Source organism: Phocoena phocoena, chromosome 16 (assembly GCF_963924675.1).
Source record: "Phocoena phocoena chromosome 16, mPhoPho1.1, whole genome shotgun sequence".
NCBI lineage: Eukaryota > Metazoa > Chordata > Mammalia > Artiodactyla > Phocoenidae > Phocoena > Phocoena phocoena.
In genome coordinates this window covers 10,512,657-10,524,086 of record NC_089234.1, presented here as the reverse complement: position 1 = coordinate 10,524,086, position 11,430 = coordinate 10,512,657, and the positions used below count along the sequence as shown (strand labels likewise).

The following is an 11,430-nucleotide window of genomic DNA, read 5'->3' as shown; positions in this document are numbered from 1 at the left end:
TGGCAAACGAAAGCTACCCCAACAAACAGACACAGGCAAAGGGCACTTGGCCTCAGGAGAAACGCTATTTTGTTGTTGCTTTGTAAGTATTTCCAAGGCCAGATATGGAGTATTCTCCGTATTTGCAAATTTTTTCTGTTCCGGCCAGTCTTCTCATTCACTCTCTCCATTCATCCAATTAACTTCACACATGCATTTATTCTATCAACTCCATGAGGGCGGAGACTTTGTCTTCTTCATCAGCACATCTTCCATGCCTACAACAGTGCCTGTCATTGGTACTTGCCCTAAGTGAACTAATCCAAGGAAGCAAGGCAAATTGGGGCTTTTGGCTCCTGCTTTTCACCATTTCCACCAGGGCACATAGGTCTACGCAGTCCCAGTCTGAACAAACCGGACGTAACCAGAGTCAGCACCTCTTTCTTCCGGGAACCACCGGCTCCTACGCAGAGCTGCGGAACCGCTACAGCGGCGGCATCCTGAAGTAGCCGGAACATAGGCGTGGCGGAACCTGAAGGAAGCCGTATCTGGGGGCGGTGGAACCAAACTGCGGCGCCCACGAAGCCACCCGGACTCTGTTTGGAACGGAAGCGTAGTGGCCGCCGCTTCCTGGTTGCGGGTCGGCGCCGAGGGCCGGCCTTAGCCGCAGCGATGTTACCCTACACGGTGAATTTTAAGGTGTCGGCGCGCACCCTCACCGGGGCCCTCAGTGCCCACAACAAGGCGGCGGTGGACTGGTGAGGGCGCGGGGCTCCGAGGTCGCCAGGCTCGGCCAGGAGTTTGTGAGGGGAAGGGGACAAAACAAGAGGTTTCACCCCCCCCCCCCCCCCTGCTTAGTTCGGCCTCGCAAAGACTGGGTGCCGCCCTCACACTTGGAGTTTTTCATTTAAATGCTGGATTTTTGTTGTTACGATAAAAGCTGTAAATGCCCCACGTGGGAACTTTCCCTGTGCGGATATATTTGCCTTCGTTCTACCATCTCTGTTTCTGTTTGCTCTTTTCCCCACACCTTCCTCACCCTCCCAGTCCCGTCTCTTAACCTGTCTCCAGTCTCCAGCCTTCTCTCCCCAATGTCAGTTCCCCTGACCACGTTCTCGTCCCCATTCTGTCTTCTTTCTCTTTCATCCCTGTTTCTTACCTTTATTCATTCAACAGTGTGCCGGACCCTGTGCCAGGCTCCGGTGCTCTCGCCGGCACTTCATTTCACCTTTATCGGTTTCCTGTGAAATGACACTGCAAATTGACAACTAGACAAATATAACGCTGACTGCGGTAGCTGTGGCTACTGGGAACGTTGGCAAGAGTACTGAAACCTCCTGTTCACTGTTTGTCTTTTTTTTAATCTGGTGGGAAGGACCGGGGCTAATCACAGATCCCACGCACTTTGTGGATGCTCAGTATTAAAAGTTGAATAAGACAAGGTATATGCCCTCAAAGACAAATAGACGACAGGAGTTGCTTTATACGTCTTCACGGCTCTACGTGCATGTCTCTCAGAACCTTCTTTTTTTATCTGAAAGAAAAACTAAACAAGCTTTTTAAAAATTTTATTTAAATGGTATAATGTCAAATACTAGCCTTTGGGCTTAAATAATTTTATTAACGGTGGTGCATGTTAGTTAGATTTCTCACTTATTTAGGCTGCCTCTTGGCAAGAGAGAAGTTGCTTTGCTTTGCTTTTTACTTAAATTTTAACACTTTTTGTTAGGGGCTGGCAAGGTTTAATTGCTTATGGATGTCATTCGTTGGTGGTAGTGATTGATTCCAATACTGCTCAAACGCTTCAAGTTTTAGAAAAACATAAAGCTGATGTTGTTAAGGTAAGTCAGATCCCACTTTGACCCTATAACATGTTGTCTATTCTAAAGTTTTAAATATCGCTAGAATCTCAGTAAGTCATATGTACACATGTTGAATAGGTTTTAAGTATGATAATCTATTTGGGGTAGCCTAGTATTTCCATATATAATGTCACATCAGGATGAGCTAGTATGGCTCAGATGAGCTAGAATGAGCTAAAATGCTAGTTCTTAGGTCATTTCAAAGCTGGTGGAAAACACTAATTCTACCATGTACTGGACCACTCATTCACTCATTAATTTTGAGCACCTAACATGTGCTAAGGATATAGAGATGAAAGCCCTCAAGCAATTCATTGTCTAGCGAGGAAGAATGAAAAGAAAACATACAAATACAGTGTGGTAAGTGAGACCTGCCTAATATGCTGTGGAAAGACAAAGGAGCTACAGGTCACCTCGTTTTAGGGATCAAAGGAGGGTCTCAGAAGTCTTTTCATTTTAGGGACTGTAAACAGTAGTTGGCCAAGTGAAAATTGGGAGAGGTGCACTGCAGGAAAAAGGGAGGATATACACAAAGGGAAGTAATATGTGTAAGGATGGCTAAAAGATGGGATACACATATAGGGGTGATGAAAGAAGGTAGCTGGAGAAATTCACCTGCCGCAAAAGGTTTGTAAGATTATGAAGGAATCTGGATTTTTAAGTAGGAGATTGATATGATTGTATTTGCATTTTAGAAAAACTCATTCTGGCAGCAGTGGAGAATCTGTTGGAAAAAGGGAAGACAAGGCAGTGGGATCATTTAGGAGAATTGCAGTAATTTGGGCAGGAAATTCTTAGGGCCTAAAATAAAGCAGAGGCGTGAAGGAGTTCCATTTAGGAGCTGAGAGGTAAACTTGATAGCCTTTATAGTAAACAATCTTAAGGGAGAGTCAGAATAGAAAGACTCCAAGGTTTCTGTTTGAGTAGTTGAATGGCAGTGTTGCTTTGATGAGGTGAATGTATGAGAAGTCGGTGAGTTTAAGTGTTTAACGTGCAAAGTCTGAGACACCTGGGGCAATTGAATTATACTGATCTGAAATTTTAGGGGAGTTGTTACAATTGGAGATAGAGATTTGAGGTCTTTTTCATTGTTAACAGGTTTACTGAGATATTCATACCATTTAAATTCACCCATTTAAAGCATACAATTCCCTGGCTTTCAGTGTATCCACAGAGTTGTGTAGCTGTCACCACAGTCAGTTTCATAACCCCCAAAAGAAACCCTGTACCCATTAGCAGTTGCTACCCATGCCTTTTCCCCGTCCCCTTCATCCCTAGGCAGCCACTAATCTACTTTCTGTCCTGTAGATTTGTCTGTTCTAGACATTTCAAATAAATGAGATGATACAATATGTGCCTAGCTTCTCTCACCTAGAATAATGTTTTCAAGGTTCATCCATGCCGTAGCATATGTCAGTTCTCTGTTCCTTTTTATTGCTGAATAATATTCCACTGTATGATATACAACATTTATTTATCGATGGACATTTGGGTATTTCCCACTTTTTAGGTATTAGGAATAATACTGCTGTGAACATTTGTGCACAGTCTGTTTGTGTGAACCTGTGTTTTCATTGCTCTTGGGTATATGCCTAGGATTAGAATTGCTGACTCATGGCAACTCTACGTTTAACTTTTTGAGGAACTGCCAGACCATTTTCCAAAGAGGCTGTGCTATTTTACATTCCTATAGCAGCGTATGAGCGCTCCAATTTCTCCTCATCCTGAACAACACTTGTTATTATATGTCCTTTTGATTATAGCCATCCTAGCAGATATGAAGTGGTTCTCATTGTGGTTTTGGTTTGCATTTCCCTGATGGCTAATGATGTTTAGCATCTTTCCATGTGTTTTTTGGCCATTTGTATATCTTCTTTGAGAAGTGTCTGTTCATTCCTTTGCCCATTTTAAAATTGTATTTTTAAAAATTTTGGAGTTGTAAGAGTTCTTTATGTATTCTAGATACAAGTCCCTTATCAGATATATGGTTGGCAAATATTTTCCCTCATTCTGCGAGTTATCTTTCACTTTTTTGATAGTGCCCTATAAAGCACAAAAGTTTTAAATTTTGATGTAGGGATAATGTTTTTCTTTTGTTGCTGTATCCAAGAACCATTGCTCTTCCCAATGTCAATAAGATTTACACCTTTGTTTTCATCTAAGAATGTATGGTTTTAGCTCTTATATTTAAATTTCAGATCCAAGTTGACTTAATTTTTGTATGTAATGTGAAGTAGAGAAAAATACAGGTGATTTTTTTTGCGGTACGCGGGCCTTTCACTGTTGTGGCCTCTCCCGTTGCGGAGCACAGGCTCCAGACGCGCAGGCTCAGCGGCCATGGCACACGAGCCCAGCCGCTCCGCGGCATGTGGGATCCTCCCGGACCGGGGCACGAACCCGTGTCCCCTGCATCGGCAGGCAGACTGACTCTCAACCACTGCGCCACCAGGGAAGCCCCAGGTGATTTTTTTTTTTATAATACTAACATGTATCTTGTGATCTTGCTAAACTTGTTAGATCTAGTAATTTGGGTGATTTTTTTGTTTGTTTTACATAGACAATCATGTTATCTTCAGATAATGACAGTTTAGGTTTTTCACTGATAATCTGGTGTCCTTTATTTCTTTTCCTTTGTGCTATTGTGTTGACTAGGACCTCTACTACAGTGAATAGAAGTGGAGGGAGGATACTCTTGTCTTATTCCTGAGCCTAGGAGGAAAGCATTCATTCAATTCTGATGTTAGGTATAGGGGTTTTTTTTGTTTTGTTTTTTGAGTTTTTTTTTTTTTTTTTGAGAAAAAATATATTCTCTCCCCCCACACACACCATTTCTGTCTTTTTGGCATTTCTGGAGTTTTCATTTCTTAGTGTAGATCTGTGTTTCAGTCTGGCATCATATTCCTTTTGCCTGAAGAATTTCCTTTAAGTCCTTGAGGCACGTATCTGATATTGGTTGATCCTTTCAGCTTTTATTTGGCTGAGAAACTATTTCACCAGTTTTTTTTTTCTTTTTTTTCTTGTAGTGCTTTAAAGATATCACTCCACTATCTCCCAGCTTGGGTAATTTTTAATGAGAAATTTTTGTCTTTGTTTCCCTGTATGCATTGTATCTTTTCTCATCTCATCTCCTTATGTTGATTTTCAGCAGTTTGATTATGCTGTGTTTAGGTGATTTTTTTTAACATTTTTATTGGAGTATAATTGCTTTACAATGGTGTGTTAGTTTCTGCTTTATAACAAAGTGAATCAGTTATACATATACATATATCCCCATATCTCTTCCCTCTTGCGTCTCCCTCCCTCCCACCCTCCCTATCCCACCCCTCTAGGTGGTCACAAAGCACCGAGCTGATCCTCCTGTGCTCTGTGCCTGCTTCCCGCTAGCTATCTATTTTACATTTGGTAGTGTATATATGTCCATATATACACTACCACTCTCTCACTTTGTCCCAGCTTACCCTTCCCCCTCCTTGTGTCCTCAAGTCCATTCTCTAGTAGGTCTGATTTTGTTTTTAATATGTACACTGCTTGACGTTTACAAAGATGGAATTCAAGTACTACACACTCACACACAGACACACACAACAATAATTCTTATCCGTGGTAGTTTTATTCTGTAAAGTTGTTGCAAACACTGAGTTAACATATACTGAAACATTGATGGCTCCTCAGGGAAATACACGGTGTGGTTCCGAGTGAGCCTTTAGTCACAATATTTTCATCAACTGATTGATACATAACCTTGTTTTTTATGTGTTTCTGTTAAAAGACATTTATTATATATTGTTGATTTATGATCATTGAGCTCATGACCGATAGCACTATAATTCATGCCTGGACAAAGGTTATTTCACGTGTCTTTTTTCTGTAAGGCACGTCACAGCTTCTTGTGCTTAGGAGCACTAGAGAGCACTTCACCGCTGCGCTTGAGGACCATTTTAAACAGTGAAATCGTCAACAAGAAGCACAAAAATGCAAAAAACATGGTACTTAATAGACCTCAGAAAAGGCATTCGTTTACATTATGAGAACTGGAACAAGAGTGCCTCATTCAACCACAGCTGGGATGCGGTTGCATGTTGAGTGACTCAGATTTTTCACTACCCTGCACATGTCCATGAATGACTGCAAAAGCACTGCGAATACTGATTTCGCAAATAAAATCACAAATACATTTTAGCGGGTAAGCAAATTCACAAATACAGAATCTGCAAATAATGAAGAGGGAGAGTATACATACATTCATACATGTGAATATATGTATATACACATTCAAACATATATGCATATATATATGGCTATGCACACATTTTATTAAAAAAATTCTTGCCCGAGGAAAAGATGTGTTGGAGTAGAAACCTAAGGCTTGTTTAACACTGGAGTTCAGAAAACTTTTTGTTTCCATCTTTTTCACGAAGGCTGTTGGAATTGGTTAGCATGCTTCCCTAACCTAGCATTTTCTATGAGTGCTTACTTACAAATACACACATCTGTGGGTCTGTGTACATATGTCTACATAGGTATATATTTGAACAGTCTGTGGTGTTAAGATCGTTTACTGAACACATACTCGAACGTCAGCTGCAGGCACTGTGTTAAGGCTGGGGGATAGAAATGTGAGCGAGGCCTTGGTGATCCTGCCCTACGGAGTGAGATTGGTGATAGGGTTGGTGATAGGTCAAAAGAAAGTAAACAGAATAATTACAAAGTGTTGTGTGGGAAATGTTCTGAAGTAAGCAAGTAGGATGCTGAGCTAGAGGGGAGGGGAGCTTGTGTCCAGGGAGGGCCTTGGCTCAGAGTTAGGACTCTGTGTTTCATTTCTTACTCTGCCAGTATTCGATGCTCAGTTAATTTCTTAATTTTGTGCCGGGATTCTTGTGTTTTTTATTTTTTTTAAAAACTGTTCTTAATGATATTACTAAAACTATGATGCACAAATTTGTTTTTTAGAGAAAAAACTGTTAACGTTATTTTCCAATTTTATGAGAGGGATAGCCAGAGTTTTTGTTTGCTTTTGTTTTTTCCTGTGCAAGGTTTTTGTAGCTGTAAGTTGTCTCCTTTTAATTAGAAGAATAGAATGCAGGAAAAGATTCTGCTTAGCAGTTTAGGACTTTACATGTTATGTCAGAATTAGGTTTCATGGTTATTACTGTGATCAAATGATATACCAATGATCATACCATTTTAAGATACGGTATTCTGGAGTTTTTTACCTGAATTCCCCATATTATTAAGGTTGTGCATCATTTTTCATATTTTAAAGGCAGGAACATTGTGATGTTTTCAAAAATCTTTTAATTGCAACTTTTAAAAAAATATCATAAATAATAAAAAAGTCTGACTTTCAAGATGGAAGCTAGTTTCCTTTCTTAAAAATTTTTATTGGAGTATAGTTGATTTACAATGTTGTGTTTCTGCTATACAGCAAAATGAATCAGTTATACATACACACATATCCACTTTTTTTTTTAGATTCTTTTCCCATATAGCCCATTACAGAGTATTAAGTAGAGTTCCCTGTGCTGTACAGCAGGTTCTTATTAGTTATCTATTTTATATATAGTAGTGTGTAAATGTCAATCCCAGTCTCTCAGTTTATCCCTCCCCCTGCCCTTATCCCTTGGTAATCATAAGTTTGTTTACTATATTCGTGACTCTACTTCTGTTTTGTAAATAAGTTCATTTGTACCCTTTTTTAAAGATTCCACATATAAGCAATATCATATGATATTTGTCTTTCTGTACCTGACTTACTTCACTCAGTATGACAATGTCTGGGTCCATTCATGTTGCTATAAATGGCATTATTTTGTTCTTTTTTATGGATGAGTAATATTCCATTGTAAGTATGTACCACATTTTTATCCATTCCTCCATTGAGGGACATTTAGTTTGCTTTCATGTCCTGCCTATTGTAAATAGTGCTGCAATGAACATTGGGGTGCATGTATCTTTTTGAATTATGGTTTTCTCTGGGTATATGCCCAGGAGTGGGATTGCTGGGTCATATGGTAGTTCTATTTTTAGTTTTTTAAGAAACCTCCATACTGTTCTCCATAGTGGCTGTACCAATTTATATTCCCACCAACATGTAGGAGGGTCCCCTAGTTTCCTATTTTTATAATATAAGTGTAGAATGTAGTTTGGGTTCCAGTTGGCGTTTTATGAAAATTATGTATAGTTTCATCCAGTGCAAGTATTTACTTGATTTGATTTCTTCTCGATACTAGGTTAAATGGGCCAGGGAAAATTATCACCATAACATTGGCTCGCCATATTCCTTGCGCTTAGCTTCTGCTGATGTCAATGGAAAGATCATCGTTTGGGATGTAGCAGCAGGAGTAGCTCAGTGTGAGATCCAAGAGCATGCCAAGCCTATTCAGGGTGAGGAAAGTCTGTACTCCACCAAGCGTCTGTATTAATACACTTACTCTTAGAGTGGTTGGTTTTTCCCTTTCGTTTAATTTCATCACTTCTCAGTTAACTCTTGATTGTGTTTAGCCTGTTCTGCTGATCCGAATCTAGCTTTCTTTTCCTTATCAATACGCTTCTGGGCTTATTTCCTCAAATCTCAGTTGATTTGTGCTTTGGTAAAATGCATTAATTTCAGTCTTGCCCTCAGTTGAGCATGATGAGAAAAATTAAGCTGCTGTAAACAGTCTTGTAAATGTAAGCTAGAATATAAGTAAGCTGGCCCGAACTGCTCTTTTGAATTAGCCCTCAGTGCTTACTTTCTCTTAATAGAGATAAATTTTTTTCTCATTTTCACATAGATCATTTGTTTGCTTGCTTATGTTACTGACCTGTAATCAATACAGTATTCCTGGGCTCTTCAGGCTTTGACTGAGTGGCTCTCTTGACTGAGTGAATCTTTTAAATGGCTATTTAAAAAATACTTAACAAGTACTTACTGTGCTATTGAACTAGATCCTTATCCTCTTTATTGTTATGGAAAAACATGAAATTCTGTAAAGTCCCATTAAGTAATTCCACAAAAACATTAGGAGAGTCTGACATTGATCATGGCTAGGACAGTCTTTGACATAAAGTTTTAAATAATGAATAGTGTAAATTGCTTTGTATTTTCTTTGAAGTAATATTTCAGATTACTTGGAAATTTTGACCTCTAGATTCTAATGTCCAGACAGCTCATTTTTATATAAAATTAGCTTTTCCTATCAATCCTGACACATATATGCAACATCGAAGGGGGGTAGTTAAGATTTTAAGGACTATGTAAACACACACACACACATACACACACACACAACTAGATATCAAGGACACATTAGACAAGTAATTTGAAGTGGGTGATTTCTGAATTTTGCCTTTATTTTTCTGGTCTTTACAGATGTTCAGTGGTTATGGAATCAAGATGCTTCCCGAGATTTATTGCTTGCTATCCATCCGCCAAATTATATTGTGCTCTGGAATGCAGATACTGGCACCAAACTCTGGAAGAAGAGCTATGCAGATAACATTCTTTCTTTTTCTTTTGATCCTTTTGATCCCTCCCATTTAACTTGTGAGTACTAGTTTCTTGTGGAAAATGAGTTGAGGTGTTTGTAACATATATGGTTAATGCTACACACACACACACCCTTCATACACCTATAATGTTAAAATGAGAAACACATCTAGTTCATATATTTTCAGCTCTTATTAGAGATACTATGATGGTTAGAAATTTAAATCAGCAAGCCAGACCTTCACTGTGTGGAATTTGTGAACAGAATTAGATTAGTCAGAGAAAGAGAGAGTAGCTGTGTTACTCTAATTCAGACTTAATTAAATTCTTTTCTAGGAACATCGAAAGAACCTGAGTCAAGGGTTTCATTTAGTCTGTGGCCAAATTCATTTCTTCCTTTTTAAAAAATTGTTTTAATTCATGCCGTATATTTTGAGTGCCATAAACAGACGCATGTCAGGAAAAGACCAAGCCCAAGGGATTTTTTTCTCGTGGACTCTGTTTTTCCCAGTGTGCTTTTGATATTTTACTAAGCTACTGATCTAAAAATCAGATTCTAGACAGATATTTTTGTGACTAAATTATGTAGAAAATATTTTTTATTCAGTTAGCCAACAGATATTTCTTGAGCTATTATTATATGCCAGGAGTGTTCTGGGAACCTGGAATATATCAGTGAACCAGGGCAAGAATTCCTTCCTTCATAAAGTTTGCATTCTAGTGAGGGAGAGTCAGATTGTAAACTATGAACATAATGAATTAATAAATTACAACATATTAAGAGGTTATAAGTGGTATAAAAAAGTAAAACAAGGTAAAGGGAGTGGGGGAATGGGAGTGGGCAAGTTGTTGTATTAGATAAAGTGGTCAAAATAGGCTTCATTTTGATATTCGATCAACGACTTGAAAGAGGTAAGGGGATTAACTATGGTAAAGAATGTTTTCCCTGGATTTGAATGACTCAAAATTCTAACGTGTATCCACCAACATTTATTGAGGGGTGTGTGTGTGTGTGTGAGTTGATGGAGGGAGAGTAGGTGTATGTGTGAGTTGATGGAGGGAGAGTAGGACAGACAAGTAGAAATTAAAATGGGAAACACAGCTGTATAAATAATTGCAATACAATGTGTTTAGGCTTTGTATATATAAATGTGTGTATATGAACGTATGTGTACACTCACTCACTCATTCACTCACTAGTTTGCTGTGAAATGCAGTGCTGTGGGAGCACAGAGGAGGGCTGGCCTAGCTGGCAGCCTCAGGGAGTGAGGGCATCACAAAAGAAGGGATGACTGGGACCTTGAAGGGTGACTTCTGTAATCTGAAAGGAGACAAGGCTTCAGGCTAATATACTGCATCTCTGTAATTTGGTTGATGAAAGTACTATATATTTCAAAGCATCAGTTGACCTAACATGTTTAATTTGCTCATTGAATGTGCCGGGGTTGTCATGATTCTTGAATGCTGCTTTGTTCCCTGTGTTTAAAGCAGCCTTGCTGATTGCCAGGATAGATAAGACTTTTATAATCAGATATGTATTAGTATTAGTCAGCCCGTTTTGAGGGGGATTAGTTTTTCATTCATAAAAAGGCACAATTTGTATTGTTAAATGTGGTGCTGCCTCCTTGAAATTCATTTCCGTACACTTAGTAAACCGCTGTTGGCACTTTACTTTTACTCTAGATGTAAAGAGAAAAAGAACACTTTTTACACATCCCGAGGTTCAATTTGATGCGCAAGAAGAAAAAGGAAAATATATTTAGACTGAGTAGCTCATGATAATGATGAAAAACTAGTATCATCAAGTCAAATATTTGAACTTACCAAGTGTGGTATGCAGAGCCTCTTACATATGGGATTTTTTATTTCTTCTGTGAATTTTATATTCTGAAAGTCTTTGGATTTTGAAGTTATGGGATATAATGAGGAAAGGTTTTTAATGAAAGTCCATGCACTGAATATATTTGGAAGAACAAACATTTGTTCTTTCTGCCAGTAACCTTCTGGTATCTTTTTAATATAAAACATTAATTTGGAATGCTGAGCTTGGAGGCCTCTGATGAATTGTAATGGACCACCAGTTTCACTTTAACTTGGAGAACATTCCCGTTATGTTATGAC

The 11,430-nt window shown here is 38.8% G+C and overlaps 1 protein-coding gene across 1 annotated transcript in view; it reads left to right on the top strand.

Moving 5' to 3' along the window:
• The first annotated feature begins 627 nt into the window (after positions 1–627).
• WDR11 (WD repeat domain 11) overlaps positions 628–11,430 on the top strand; it is a 54,680-nt gene continuing 43,877 nt past the window's right edge. The window contains exons 1-4 of the mRNA XM_065894092.1: positions 628–737; positions 1,709–1,820; positions 8,072–8,225; positions 9,193–9,366. Of these exons, the coding sequence (XP_065750164.1) occupies positions 652–737; positions 1,709–1,820; positions 8,072–8,225; positions 9,193–9,366 (526 nt within the window). The 5' untranslated portion in view covers positions 628–651. The remainder of the gene's footprint in view (positions 738–1,708; positions 1,821–8,071; positions 8,226–9,192; positions 9,367–11,430) is intronic.